The 15,863-nt window shown below is 45.7% G+C and overlaps 1 protein-coding gene across 12 annotated transcripts in view; it reads left to right on the top strand.

Moving 5' to 3' along the window:
* The window catches only part of PIGG (phosphatidylinositol glycan anchor biosynthesis class G (EMM blood group)), a 435,347-nt gene extending 420,484 nt beyond the window's left edge, over positions 1 to 14,863 (top strand). For 9 of the 12 annotated variants that reach the window (XM_075603704.1, XM_075603687.1, XM_075603714.1 and 6 more), the window contains one exon: positions 14,459 to 14,863. In XM_075603704.1, the coding sequence (XP_075459819.1) occupies positions 14,459 to 14,684 (226 nt within the window). In that variant the 3' untranslated portion in view covers positions 14,685 to 14,863. The remainder of the gene's footprint in view (positions 1 to 14,458) is intronic. The other 3 variants (XM_075603755.1, XM_075603721.1, XM_075603678.1) reach the window with 2 other exon arrangements.
* Positions 14,864 to 15,863: the final 1,000 nt, after the last annotated feature.

Genomic DNA, 15,863 nt, shown 5'->3' with positions numbered 1-15,863 from the left:
CAGGCCAGGTGTAGTAAGGTAGACAATACTTGCCGGTACCGGTTGTAGAGAGAGAGTGATGAATGCCTTGCCGAGGTCAGGGAGTGGAGAGTGGAGATAGGTCATAGTCCAAGCCGTGTTCAAGGGGTTACCAGAGTGAGCGTTGTCCAAGGAGTGCCGAGATCGAGAACCAGAGTGGGTAGTCGTACAAGCCGCGTCAGAACCTGTGAAAACACTGAGAGAATCCAGAAGTACTTCCATACAGAGACTATGTCGAGCAAAGACTGAGAGCAGAGAGGAGCTAGATAAAGCAGGAAGGTCCAATTAGGAACGGAGGCGGGACAGGAAGAGCTACAGGGAGACACTGCAGATTGGTGCAGGCATAACAGGCCAGGTGAGTCTTGTTGGTAACCTGAGTATGCTCGTGCAGTGTGCGGGGGCGGAACCTGAGGTCCGGGGGACGGGAAGAAGAGTGTGCAGACTGAGCGTGCTCCGTAACTCGTGTACGCGCGTGAACCAAGCCAGTGGATGGTGCAGGTGTGCGTGCAGGAGGGCGTGGGCGCGCGTGGCGCTGTACAGAGGAATCGCCGAGGGGTGTCATCCCGCGACGGCGGCAGGGGCGGGGAGGGAGGGATTGTTTTGTGTGTCCAGGGGCTCCCTTCGGGGAGGGAGTGCTCTGTGTGAGGAGCGTGGAGAACGCCGATTCCTGACAGTACCCCCTTCTCCAAGAACGGTTTCTCTGGAAACTTTTTCCTGAAGGACTTAAGAAGAGCCGGGGCATGAATGTCCTTTGAAGGAACCCAGGATCTCTCTTCAGGGCCAAAGCCCTTCCACTGCACCAAGAACTGGAGCTGACCCTGGATAGGCGAGAATCCAAAAGAGAGAACCTTGTATTCCTCGTTATTTTGTACAGTAATGGGATCCGGTTTACGAGTCTGATCCGGAAAGAAGTGACTGGAGATAAATGGTTTTAAGAGGGACACATGAAAGACATTGGGAATCTTCATAATGGGTGGTAGTTGGAGCCGGAATGCCACGGGATTGATTTGTTCACAAATAGGGAAGGGACCCAGGAACTTGGGTGCCAGTTTAGGAGATGGTACCTTGAGGTGGATATTCTTAGAGGAGAGCCATACCAAATCCCCTGGTTTGTAACTGGTCGCCGAACGACGAAGACGATCGTCCTGTAGTTTCGACCTGCGGGAGGAGTTGAGAAGGGTAGACTGAATCCTGGACCATGCGGTTTGGAGGGAAGAAATGCGTTCATCTACGGCTGGTACTCCAGAAGGAATGTTGGGGATGGGAAGACAGGGAGGGTGGAACCCATAATTTATAAAGAAGGGCGACTCCCGGGTGGACTCGTTTTTGGCAGAATTGACGGCATACTCTGCCCAAGAGAGGAGTTGAGCCCAATCATCCTGGAAATCGGATATGAAACATCTCAGGTACTTCTCCAGGGATTGATTGATTCTCTCCATTTGTCCATTGGACTGAGGATGATAGGCGGAAGAGAAAGAAGAAGAGATGCCCAATCTCTTTGTGAAAGCTCTCCAAAATTTGGATACGAACTGAGAACCTCTGTCAGAAACAATGGACGAAGGGATCCCATGAATCCGGAAAATCTGCTCCGTAAAGATATCAGCAAGGGCGGGGGAGGTGGGTAATCCTTTAAGTGGAATGAAATGGGACATCTTTGAGAACCTGTCCACGACCACCAAGATAGTGTTCATTCCTCTGGACCTGGGCAACTCCACGATGAAGTCCATCGAAATGTGGGACCAGGGGCGGTTGGGAACTGGAAGGGGTAACAGAAAACCCTGAGGCTTTTGACGGAGAGTCTTGCTTTGAGCGCACGTGGGACAGGCGCGGGTAAACTCCAGAATATCTTGAGACATCCTTGGCCACCAGAAATTCCGACGAATGAGATCAGTAGTCTTCTTAAAACCTGGATGACCTGCAGATTTAGAGGAGTGACCCCAAGACAGGACCTCTGGAACAAATTTGGAAGGTACAAAGAGTTTGTTGTCGGGAACAACCAAGTCCTTGGGAATGCGTCTCTGGGAGTGCAAAATCTTGTCAAGATTCTTAAAAGAAGACGTGGCGAGAATCCTCTCATGCGGAAGGATAGTCTACAAAGATTCCTCTGGCCTCTCTTCAGAAGAATGTATTCGGGAGAGTGCGTCTGCCTTAACGTTCTTGGTCCCGGGGATATAGGAAAGGTGAAAATCGAATCGGGAAAATAAAAGGACCCAACGAGTCTGTCGTGGACCAAGGCGTCGAGCGTTCTCTATGTAAAGAAGGTTCTTGTGGTCCGTGAGAATAGTAAACGGCTCTTTCGACCCCTCCAGCAGGTGTCTCCACTCTTGAAGAGCCATCTTCACGGCCAGAAGTTCCCTGTTACCCACGTCATAGTTCCTCTCGGCAGACGAGAATTTCTTGGAAAAATATGCACAGGGATGTAACTTATCTTGGGGCGTGGGTCTCTGAGAAAGAACGGCACCAGCGCCGCAATCAGAAGCGTCGACCTCCAGGACGAAGGGAAGTTCAATGTCGGGATGACGGAGAATAGGTGCGGATATAAAGGATATAAAGGCTTCCTTGAATGTCTTGTGTGAAACCGTATCAAAAGCCTTTGCAAAATCTAAGTAGACCACATCAACTGCATTACCCAGCTCTAAATTCCTACTTACCTCCTCAAAGAAACAAATAAGGTTATTTTGGCAAGATCTATCCTTCATAAATCCATGCTGACTATTACTAATAATTTTGTTTTCCATTACACTGGCGACCAACTTTATTCTTACTTGGCTAGCTCCGTGAATTTTAGAAGATCCCGGCGATGTGCGGTTTAGTGTCGTTTTCTCCCGGGGTATATAGCGTTATATTCGCGGCTGTGATTTAAGCATTTTATTCCGGCTGGCTGCAATACTGCAATGCCGTGTAAAAACGCATGGGGGCGTTTGCGAGCTGTTGTCTTTAAAGCCGTCCCCTATAACCCCTAACATACAGTACTGTAGATTTTTATTCATAGTGTACATGTGCAGGGGGTCTCCGGAGCTGAACCGCGTTGGTTTCAGGTCGGGGGACCCCCTGCTCCCCGAGATACAGCCCCCTTTATGAGGTGCCGGTATCCCTCTGTGCGTTTAAAGGTCCCGATCACGTGACCGCGACCTGTAAACCAAGCAGAGGGATACCGGCACCCCCTAAAGGGGCCTGTATCTCGGGGAGCAGGGGATCCCCGGACCTAAAAACACAGCGGTTCTGCTCCGGAGACCCTCTGCACATCTACAGTATGAATAAAAAACATATATAAATAAACACTCGTTCCTTACCTTAGCGGCTATGTGCTACGGTAACGAAGCAGCATTTCTGTATTTTAATAATATTGTACAGTGAGCAGGGGGTTCCCTGAGCCAGAAATGAATGCTCAGGGGACCCCCTGCTCCTGCACAATATTATTAAAAATACAGAAATGCTGCTTCATTACCATAGCGTATAGCCGCTAAGGCAATGAAGGGGTTAACCCACCGTGCCCACTTTATTGTGGGTAGCGGGGGTGGGTGAAGGGGGTATTTGGCCCTTGGTGTGAGTTTAGGACTTGCGGGGGGTTGCGGGTGCACTTACCCCTTCACGACCGTAGCAGTTAATACCGCTACGGTCATGAAGGGGTTAAGCCCTCCCGCTACCCCCCGCAAGCCCTAAACAACCACCGTTGGGGCTAATACCCCCTTCACCCACCCCCGCTACCCACAATAAAAAAAAACTCACACCCAGCAGCCGCCAAAAAATAAATAAATAAATCTAAATAAATACATAAATGACTATAAATAAATACATTTGAAATACATTTTTATTTATAGTGTAGATGTGCAGGGGGTCTCCAGAGCTGAACCGCGTTGGTTTCAGGTCGGGGGACCCCCTGCTCCCCGAGATACAGCCCCCTTTATGAGGTGCCGGTATCCCTCTGCGTTTAACGGGCCCGTTCACGTGACCGCGGCCTGTAAACCAAGCAGAGGGATACTGGCACCCCCTAAAGGGGCCTGTATCTCGGGGAGCAGGGGGTCCCCGGACCTAAAACCACAGCGGTTCTGCTCCGGAGACCCTCTGCACATGTACAGTATAAATAAAACACACACATCAATAAAGAACCGTTCTTTACCTAAGCGGCTATGTGCTATGGTAATGAAGCAGCATTTCTGTATTTTAATAATATTGTACAGTGAGCAGGGGGTTCCCTGAGCCAGAAATTAATGCTCAGGGAACCCCCTGCTCCTGCACAATTTTATTAAAAATACAGAAATGCTGCTTCATTACCATAGCGTAGGGCCGCTAAGGCAATGAAGGGTTAAGGCATAATAAACAATAAATACATTACATACATATTTTTAATGTGTGTTTTAAACCTCCCTGCCTTCACTGTAATCTATGTAAAAACCCCAGCCCCTATTGTGTGTTTTAAACTTCCCTACCTTCACTGTAATCTATGTAAAAAAACCTCCCCCTATTGTGTGTGAAGCTTCCCTGCCTTCACTGTAATCTATGTAAAACCCCCTCCCCCTATTGTGTGTCAAGCTTCCCTGCCTTCACTGTAATCTATGTAAAACCCCTTCCCCCTATTGTGTGTGAAGCTTCCCTGCTTTGACTAATCTGTGTAAGCCCCCCTCCCCCTATTGTGTCAGTTAAATTTGTCTGGCCTGTGTTTTCTGTGAGTGCAGTGTACTGTATGTAAATGTGGGGAGGGGGATCCCGTGTAAATAACCACACCCACAACCACTACCCACTACCCACCTGCACATGGCCCCTCCGCTGCTGCAAAAAAGAGACAAAAATTAAAACATACAAAGTAATGTCCCCTAACCCCTTAATCACCATAGCGGTTATTAACCGCTACAGTCATTAAGGGGTTAACCCACCCTCACCCACCACTCGGGATGCCTACATACCCTCCCACACTAACCCCCCCCGTGAGGCCTAACCACACAGTACCCACAAGGGAGGCCTACCCACATACTGTTGGGGAAACACCCCCCCCCTCCACCCCTAGTACCCACAATAAAAACAGTACAGTGACCCACAATAAACCGCATTATATTTATTAAATACATTACCCACCCCCTGTGCCCCCCCATAAATACAAGATTTATCCTTTTACATACAGGGTTCATAACGCAGCCCCACGCGAGTCCCCGGTGGGCTGGCGGGGCACCTGGACAGATCTACAGTTTACCAGCAGCCCTTTTTACACAGGCTCTGGAGGCCTGCTGGTGGATCCCGCCAGCACCATGGCCCCCAGGTGGTCTCCTTGGGCCACCGTACAATTGGGTCCACACGGTAGGCCCACAGATGTCTGGAAGCCCCGGGTCAGACCCACAGGTGTCTGCGGGGCCTCGGGTGGTTCCCTCGGGGGTCTGGGGAACTCACGGGTGCTCACTACGGGTCCGCGGTGCCCCCACAGAAGTGGGACCACTCATCATCATCCCCGCACCTACAGGTCGGCGGTGCCCCCACAGAAGTGGGACCACACATCGTCATCCCCGCAGACTACGGGTCAGAGGTGCCCCCACAGAAGTGGGACCACACATCGTCAGCCCCGCATGTGTCACCCGTGGAACCACCAGCCTGATACCCTTTAGGATACCCGAGGATACCCACAGGTGGTCTCCAGAGGTCCCACGCAGAACCACGGAACCAACCCTGAATGTAAAAAAAATAAACCTGGCCTATACATTCAATACATACACCCTCCCCCCCAACACCTACAGTACAATAATGTGCAAAATAACTATTATCCAGATATGGATAATAGATTAATTGCCCATTATTAAAAACATTAACTAGCATATTCAAATAAATAAAGTACTACTGACCTCATCAATACGAAGTGTCCGTAGCCAGCAACATCCTTGTCTTGCCCACAACATACAGTACATAGCAAATACAAAGCCATTACATTGCAAGTACATTCAGATATCAATTAACCCCTTAAACACCTTATCAGATAATAACCGCAAAGGTGATTAAGGGGTTAAGCCACACAGGCCCGATACCCACCCTTCACCCATGAATTTGTACAGTGGCTTCATCATGCAACTATATATATATATATATATATATATATATACATACATACATACACAGTATATATACACACAATGAACCAATATACAAATAGATGTAGAAGGGTTATCAAAAGCATACTGTCCTACAACCAAACACTTCTCCATACAGACACTACATTAAAATCAATTTCCTTTCATAATCCTAACTGATCTCACAATCTATATCATCACAAACCAATGAAACACCTCACATTCCAATATATATGATGCATAAAATCTATGCACCATATACATTCTGCAAATGAATCAACCAAGTAAACAAAAATCAAAAGCCAATACATTGCAAGTACATTCAGATATCAATTAACCCCTTAAACACCTTATCAGATAATAACCGCAAAGGTGATTAAGGGGTTAAGCCACACAGGCCCGATACCCACCCTTCACCCATGAATTTGTACAGTGGCTTCATCATGCAACTATATATATATATACAGATGTATGGAGAAGTGTTTGGTTGTAGGACAGTATGCTTTTGATAACCCTTCTACATTTATTTGTATATTGGTTCATCGTGTGTATATATACTGTGTATATATATATATATATATATATATATATATATATATACACAGTAGAGGTATACAGCACCGACATTGTTTATTGCACTAAATCACGACGGCACGCCGAGATCTACCCCAGCTGCCGCCAGTAACAACCGCGCGCCGCCGCGTTTCCCCCACGCACCCCCCCTCCACTTCGCGCGCAATTTACCCCCCTTCCCGACCCCGTACCCGGCTCCTGCTCTGCCCCTCTGCTTCCCCGCACCCCCGCTTACCTTCATTTGATCTCCAGGGGTGTCGGGGAAGCCTGGGGAAGCCGGGGAAGACGGGGAAGCCGGGCGCGCATGTTACTGTGACGTCACAGTGCGCCGCCACGCGCCGCGGCTACCCGCTTCCCAGACGCATGCAGCCGGCGGCTTTTGCTGCAATAAACAATGTCGCTACTGTATATATACAGTATATATATATATAGTTGCATGATGAAGCCACTGTACAAATTCAGGGGGTAAGGGTGGGTATCGGGCCTGTGTGGCTTAACCCCTTAATCACCTTTGCGGTTATTATCTGATAAGATGTTTAGGGGGCTAATTGATATCTGAATGTACTTGCAATGTATTGGCTTTTGATTTTTGTTTACTTGGTTGATTCATTTGCAGAATGTATATGGTGCATAGATTTTATGCATAGATTTTATGCATCATTTATATTGGAATGTGAGGTGTTTCATTGGTTTGTGATGATATAGATTGTGAGATCATTTAGGATTATTAAAGGAAATTGATTTTAATGTAGTGTCTGTATGGAGAAGTGTTTTGTTGTAGGACAGTATGCTTTTGATAACCCTTCTACATTTATTTTTATATTGGTTCATTGTGTGTATATATACTGGTTCCGTGGTTCTGCGTGGGACCTCTGGAGACCACCTGCAGGTATCCTCGGGTATCCCAAGGGTATCAGGCTGGTGGTTCCACGGGTGACACATGCGGGGATGACGATGTGTGGTCCCACTTCTGTGGGGGCACCGCCGACCCATAGTCTGCGGGGATGACGATGTGTGGTCCCACTTCTGTGGGGGCACCGCCGACCCGTAGGTGCGGGGATGATGATGTGTGGTCCCACTTCTGTGGGGGCACCGCGGACCTGTAGTGAGCACCCGTGAGTTCCCCAGACCCCCGAGGGAACAACCCGAGGCCCCGCAGACACCTGTGGGTCTGACCCGGGGCTCCCAGACATCCGCCGGCCTACCGTGGGGACCCAATTGTGGCCCATGGTGGCCCAAGGAGACCACCTGGGGGCCATGGTGCTGGCGGGATCCACCAGCAGGCCTCCAGAACCTGTGTAAAAAGGGCTGCTGGTAAACTGTAGGTCTGTCCAGGTGCCCCGTCAGCCCACCGGGGACTCGCGTGGGGCTGCGTTATGAACCCTGTATGTAAAAGGATAAATCTTGTATTTATGGGGGGGCGCAGGGGGTGGGTAATGTATTTAATAAATATAATGCTGTTTATTGTGGGTCACTGTACTGTTTTTATTGTGGGTACTGGGGGTGGGGGGGGGGGTGTTTCCCCAACGGTATGTGGGTAGGCCTCCCTTGTGGGTACTGTGTGGTTAGGCCTCACGGGGGGGAGGTTAGTGTGGGAGGGTATGTAGGCATCCCGAGTGGTGGGTGAGGGTGGGTTAACCCCTTAATGACTGTAGCGGTTAATAACCGCTATTGTGATTAAGGGGTTAGGGGACATTACTTTGTATGTTTTAATTTTTGTCTCTTTTTTGCAGCAGCGGAGGGGCCATGTGCAGGTGGGTAGTGGGTAGTGGGTGTGGGTGTGGTTATTTACACGGGATCCCCCTCCCCACATTTACATACAGTACACTGCACTCACAGAAAACACAGGCCAGGCAGATTTAACTGACACAATAGGGGGAGGGGGGCTTACACAGATTGTCAAAGCAGGGAAGCTTCACACACAATAGGGGGAGGGTTTTTTACATAGATTACAGTGAAGGCAGGGAAGCTTCACACGCAATAGGGGGAGGATTTTTTACATAGATTACAGTGAAGGTAGGGAAGTTTAAAACACACAATAGGGGCTGGGGTTTTTACATAGATTACAGTGAAGGCAGGGAGGTTTAAAACACACATTAAAAATATGTATGTAATGTATTTATTGTTTATTATGCCTTAACCCTTCATTGCCTTAGCGGCTATACGCTATGGTAATGAAGCAGCATTTCTGTATTTTTAATAAAATTGTGCAGGAGCAGGGGGTCCCCTGAGCATTAATTTCTGGCTCAGGGAACCCCCTGCTCACTGTACAATATTTTTAAAATACAGAAATGCTGCTTCATTACCATAGCACATAGCCGCTAAGGTAGAGAACGATTCTTTATTGATGTGTGTGTTTTATTTATACTGTACATGTGCAGAGGGTCTCCGGAGCAGAACCGCTGTGGTTTTAGGCCCGGGGACCCCCTGCTCCCCGAAATACAGGCCCCTTTAGGGGGTGCCGGTATCCCTCTGCTTGGTTTACAGGCCGCGGTCACGTGATCGGGCCCTTTAAACGCAGAGGGATACCGGCACCTCATAAAGGGGGCTGTATCTCGGGGAGCAGGGGGTCCCCCGACCTGAAACCAATGCGGTTCAGCTCCGGAGACCCCCTGCACATCTACACTATAAATAAAAATGTATTTCAAATGTATTTATTTATTGTCATTTATGTATTTATTTATTTAGATTTATTTATTTTTTGGCGGCTGCTGTGTGTGAGTTTTTTTTTATTGTGGGTAGCGGGGGTGGGTGAAGGGGGTATTATCCCCAACGCTGGTTGTTTAGGGCTTGTGGGGGGTAGCGGGAGGGCTAAACCCCTTCATGACCGTAGCGGTATTAACTGCTACGGTCGTGAAGGGGTTAAGTGCACCCGCAACCCCCCCGCAAGTCCTAAACTCACACCAAGGGCCAAATACCCCCTTCACCCACCCCGCTACCCACAATAAAGCGGGCACGGTGGGTTAACCCCTTCATTGCCTTAGCGGCTATACGCTATGGTACTGAAGCAGCATTTCTGTATTTTTAATAATATTGTGCAGGAGCAGGTGGTCCCCTGAGAATTACTTTCTGGCTCAGGGAACCCCCTGCTCACTGTACAATATTATTAAAAATACAGAAATGCTGCTTCGTTACCATAGCACAAAGCCGCTAAGGTAAGGAACGAGTGTTTATTTATATATGTTTTTTATTCATACTGTAGATGTGCAGAGGGTCTCCGGAGCAGAACCGCTGTGGTTTTAGGTCCGGGGACCCCCTGCTCCCCGAGATACAGGCCCCTTTAGGGGGTGCCGGTATCCCTCTGCTTTGTTTACATGTCGCGGTCACGTGATCGGGACCTTTAAATGCAGAGGGATACCGGCACCTCAAAAAGGGGGCTGTATCTCGGGGAGCAGGGGGTCCCCAGACCTGAAACCAACGCGGTTCAGCTCCGGAGACCCCCTGCACATCTACACTATGAATAAAAATGTATTTTAAATAATTTTTTATGTGCCAATGTTTGCGCAGAGAGAGCAGCGGTTCTCTCTCTGCTGCAAACACATCTCGCCCCCGCCCGCCTATAGTATCATTGATGTGCATATACGGTACTGTATGTGTATGTTAGGGGTTATAGGGGTTGTTGTTATACAGTATATATATATATATATATATATATATATATATATATATATACATACATACATACATACATACATACATACATACATACATACATACATACATATATATATATATATATATATATACATATACATATATACATACATATACATATATATACTGCATTACAATTCATGAATTTATGCCATCTGGCGGACACACGAAGCATTGCAGCCTAGTAAATCCTGAACCATTATCAAATAACACATCAACCGCGCGTTAGCCGTGTAATGCGCCTGTCTGGGAAGGCAAAAGGAGCCCGGCATGCTCCGGGTGAACAGAGTGGCATTCCAGGAACATGCCAGGTACATGCCAGTGATTACTAAGAATAAAAGCTGCCGCAGCAGTAGGTATTCCTGAATATTATCCCGTATTAAACCTTCAAGTAGTTTCCCTACTATTGAAGTCAGGCTTACAGGTCTGTAATTCCCCGGGTGTGATCTAGCTCCCTTTTTAAATATAGGCACCACATCTGCTTTACATCAATCTTGTGGTACTGAGCCTGTGGAAATGGAGTCCTTGAATATTAAATATAATGGTTTTGCTATTACTGAGCTTAACTCCTTGAGAACTCTTGGATGTATGCCATCGGGGCCAGGTGCCTTATTTACTTTAATTTTTTCAAGTCGCTTATGAACTTCTTCCTCAGTTAACCAATTGTTCATTAATATGGAGGTTGTGGCTTCCTCCTGTGCCGCTACTATTGAACTTGATTCTTCCCTGGTAAACACAGAGGCAAAGAATTTGTTTAATACCTCTGCTTTTTCCTTATCTCCAATAATCTGCCTACCCATCTCACACTGAAAGGGTCCTATATTTTCATTTCTCATTTTTTTGTTATTAAGGTACTTAAAGAAGTTTTTAGGATTGACCTTACTTTCTATTGCAATCCTTTTTTCATTATCCATTTTTGCTAATTTGATTGCCCTTTTGCAATTTTTGTACCTTCTGACTTAAAGAATCTAAGTGCCTTCCTCTTCTTGTCCATTTCCTCCCCTACCTGTTTATTTAGCCACATTGGTTTTGACTTATTTCTTTTATACTTATTACCCAAGGGTATACACTGATAAGTGTGCTTTTCTAACAATGTTTTAAAGACTGCCCATTTATCTTCTACATTTTTCCCTGCAAAAACATCATCTAATTGTATTACTACTAGATTAGACCTCAGTTTATTAAAATCTGCCTTTCTAAAGTTTAAAGTCTTTGTTGAACCTAAGTAATCTGTTTTTTGATAATTTATTTCAAATGAGACATGTTATGATCACTGTTACCCAAATGTTCCAGGACTTGAATATTTGTTATTACTTCTACATTGTTTAATATGACCAAATCCAGAACTGCCCCTCTCCTGGTTGGTTCCTCAATAATTTGGGTCATATAATTATCTTTAAGCACCCCCAAAAACCTGTTTCCTTTTGTTGTAACGCTAATCTCATTGCCCCAGTCTATGTCTGGATAATTAAAATCCCCCATTATGCAAACATGACCCAGTTTTGATGCCGTCTCCATTTGCGAAAGTATTTTAGCTTCCTCAATCTCATAGATATTTGGTGGTTTATAGCATATTCCCACAAACATTTTCTTTATACTTTTACCTCCACTGCTAATTTCTATCCACAAGGTCTCTACATTTTCATCATTCCCTTCATAGACATCATCCCTTATAATAGGTTTCAGATCCGGTTTAACATATAAACATACTCCACCTCCCCTTCTATTTGTTCGATCCTTCCGAAAAAGAGAATAACCCTCTAAATTAACTGTCCAGTCATGAGTTTCATCCCACCATGTTTCAGTAATGCCTATGATATCATACTGCTCCCTTGTAGCTATTAATTCAAGCTCCCCCATTTTATCTGTCAGGCTTCGTGCATTAGCAAGCATGCATTTAAGGTTTTTTTCAGCCTATACTATTATCTTATCTGCTCCTTCCTTTCTGCTCCCACTTGGTTTAGTCTTTAGAAGTTTTCTAGTGTTATCTCTATTTACTATTGGTATCTCACTGCTTGTCAAACTTGCACTTGCCCCCATTCTACCTCCATACCACCATGTATCCTCATCTATTCCATTTAGTTCATTATCTGTTTAATTCCCCTCCCCCCTCCATCCTAGTTTAAAATCTCCTCCAACCTTTTTAGCATTCTCCCCCCTAGCACAGAAGATCCCTCTTCATTGAGGTGCAATCCGTCCCTAGAATATAGATGGCACCTCTCAGAAAAGGAGTCCCAATGCTCTAAACACCCAAACCCCTCCTTCCTGCACCACTTTCTTAGCCATGCATTAACCTCCCTGATCTCTGACTGTCTCCCTGTGGTAGTGCATGGCACTGGTAGTATTTCAGAAAATACTACCTTGGAGGTCCTTGCCTTAAGCTTTTGGCCTAGATCCCTGTAATAATTTTTTAGGACCCTCCATCTTTCTCTAACTTTGTCATTGGTGCCAACATGTACCAAGACCTCTGGGTCAATCCCAGCCCCCCCCCCCCAACAATCTGTATACTCGATCCGCAATGTGCCGAACCCGAGCACCCGGGAGACAACAAACTGTTCGGTTCATGCGGTCCCGGCAACAGATTGCCCTATCTACCTTCCTAATAATGGCGTCCCCTACCACCACAATCTTTCTTTGTATCTGAGCATCCTGAGTCCCCACTGTGCTGGAGGAACTATTCCCCTGGCTGCTAGAGGAATTAGTCTCCCCCAGCCTTGCCATTTCTGCCCCAACATTCCCAATATCTTCACTCAACATGGCAAATCTATTGGGATGTGTCAGCTCAGAAACGACCTGCCTCTCCCTATTGCTCCTGCTTCCCCTTCTAACTGTCACCCAGCTACCTACCTGCTCCTCACTAACAGCAACTACGCAACCTACCGGCTCCTCACTAACAGCGCCACCATCTGCATCACTAGTCGAAGCAAGGGCCTGCTCAGTGAGCTCTAATTCCCTTTCAAGATTGCCAATGTCCCTCAATATTGCAAGTTGCCTCTTCAGATCAGCAATCTCTGATTCTAAAGAGACCACCCGCTCACACCTCTCACAGCGGTATGCTCCTTGGAACAGCTGCTCCAAGTGCACATACATGTGGCAAGATGTGCATTGAGTGGCATTTTCAATCCTGCTCATTCTAGCAACTATGAAGTTTAGAAGTATTTACAGTAAACTGTACTTCAATAAACTATACCTTGTTTAACTGCTTCCTTGTTCAAACTGCTTCTGGTTCTAACTGCACACACTTTAACCAACCAGCACTTTAAACAACTGCTTCTGGTTCTACCTGCACACACTTTAACCAACCAGCACTTTAAACAACTGCTTCTGGCTCTAACTGCACACACTTTAACCAACCAGCACTTTAAACAACTGCTTCTGGTTCTAACTGCACACACTTTAACCAACCAGCACTTCAATCAACCACACAGATCAATCAGTACACGCAAGCTCAAGATTCATTAGAAGCCTCTGTTTAAATTGGGACACCCACCAGGTGTGTTAGGTTATCAATTAACTAACTCACCCACTGCAGGTGTGTTAGGCCAGCCAATTAACCAACCACACCCACTCTGCCTCAGGCAGGAGAAAGGGGGAAAAAAAGTTACAGGCTTCAAATTACAGCACACTTTAAAAATAGATTAACCCACTGCACACTCCCCAAAAACAGCCACCCCTGCTAGTATACCCAGTACTTCCCTTTCCTTCTGGTTCTAACTGCATACACTTTAACCAACCAGCACTTCAAGCAACCACACAGATCAATCAGTACCCGAAGTACACACAGATCAATCAGTACACACATGCAAATGTATGTTCAATTCTATGTTCAATTCTATGTTCAATTCTATCTAAAAGTAACTACCCATCTCTTTTGTTAGAAGCTTTTTAGAAGCTAATACTACAGATGCTGTGATTATGCAGTCTATACTGTTGTTTAGCAGATCTTATGCAATTTACAAAGGCAACATTGTAACAGTCCATATTTCTCCTCATGGAGAAATTTACAATAGAATAGTGAAAGAAATTGAATGACAATTCAGGTTTGAAATAGAAATCTTTTTGGCCCCAGCTAATACAAGTTCCCTTTTAATTTTCACTGCTCTTTGTGAAATATGATATTCTTTAAACAGCAAACTTTAACATATTTTTTTCTTTACCTACAGGGTTTCAGCATCAGTAGCTCATGGCTGTTACTGCTATGCAATAATTCGTTCACTACCAGTCACAGTCTACATAATGTTGGTCACAATGCTTCGTTACCACTTGTTCATATGGAGTGTTTTTTCCCCAAAACTGCTCTATGAAGTGATACATTTATTTATCGCAGCTGCTGTATGTGTGATCTTCACGTCTGTGGATAAGAATCAAATCTTAAAATCTCAGGACTGAAACAATTTCAAATTGTCTTTCATACTCTTCTTTCCAAGTTGTATAATCATTCTAAAGTTTCCATGAAAAAGGCTGGAAATGTTTATATTTGATTTTTTTTAACTGCTATAGCCTTGGGGTGTTTTGTTTTATTTGTGTATTTTTTAAATAAAAATGCATATTAGGTTAGTAGAATTTAACATTTGCGTTTAGCTATGTCTTAGTGTGGATATGCTTTCTTTTTTATTTGGGCAAACCATAACTTGCTGCTCAGCAAGGGCTATAAATGCCCTGGTAGCACTACCCTGAGGAAGGTCCCGTTTGTGTGTCCGAAACGTTGGTGATTTGTGTTTTTCCTACAATATAAATTCTACAAATGTTAACCTGAGTGCTGTCTGCTGAATCCCGTGCGAACGGTATCGTATGTTTATCTACTTATTATGGGACATGCACCTACCCTATTGTGCTTCATTGGAGTGCCGGACATTCATCTCTCCCTCTCTCTCCCTCTCTCTCCCTCTCTCTCCCCCTCTCACTCTCCCCCTCTCTCTCCCTCTCTCTCCCTCTCCCTCTCTCTTCCTCTCTCTCTCTTTCTCCCTCTCTCTCCCTCTCTCCCTCCCTACCTCCCGCGGGAAGGACATCCGGCCACCTTGAAAAGGTACCATTTGTTCCCTTACGCAGTATATCCTTGATTGTACGGTTGGTCCTTTCTATCTGACCTGAAGATTGCGGGTGATATGGTATATGAAACTTCCAATCTATTGCGAGAGTTTTAGCAACTCCTTGAGTCACCTGAGATGTAAAATGTGTTCCTCTGTCACTATTTATTTGAAGTGGGCATCCCCACCGGGAAATAATTCTTTGCACAGTATTTTTACAACTGTCTTTGTGCTCTCGTTTGTTGTGGGAAATGCTTCTACCCATTTACTGATTTGATCTACCATTGCTAGGAGATACTTTAATTTTCCCACTGCTGTTGGCATTTGTGTGAAATAGATTTGTATTTGCTCCATAGGACCAGTAGGTGGCAGCAGATGTTCAACTACCTGATCAATGTTCCTTACTAAAAACAATTCCTTAATCTGATCACCTGTTGCTTTCTTTCCCTTATGCCCAATTCTAGGAAAATGTGAGATTAAAATAGGGCTTGCATTTTGGGAAAACCTATCACTGTACCCTTGATCCAAACTCCATTTTCAT

The sequence above is a fragment of the Ascaphus truei genome, chromosome 1, assembly GCF_040206685.1.
Source record: "Ascaphus truei isolate aAscTru1 chromosome 1, aAscTru1.hap1, whole genome shotgun sequence".
Lineage (NCBI taxonomy): Eukaryota > Metazoa > Chordata > Amphibia > Anura > Ascaphidae > Ascaphus > Ascaphus truei.
The sequence above is the reverse complement of the archived record's forward strand: the minus strand, read 5'-3'. Positions and strand labels throughout refer to the sequence as shown.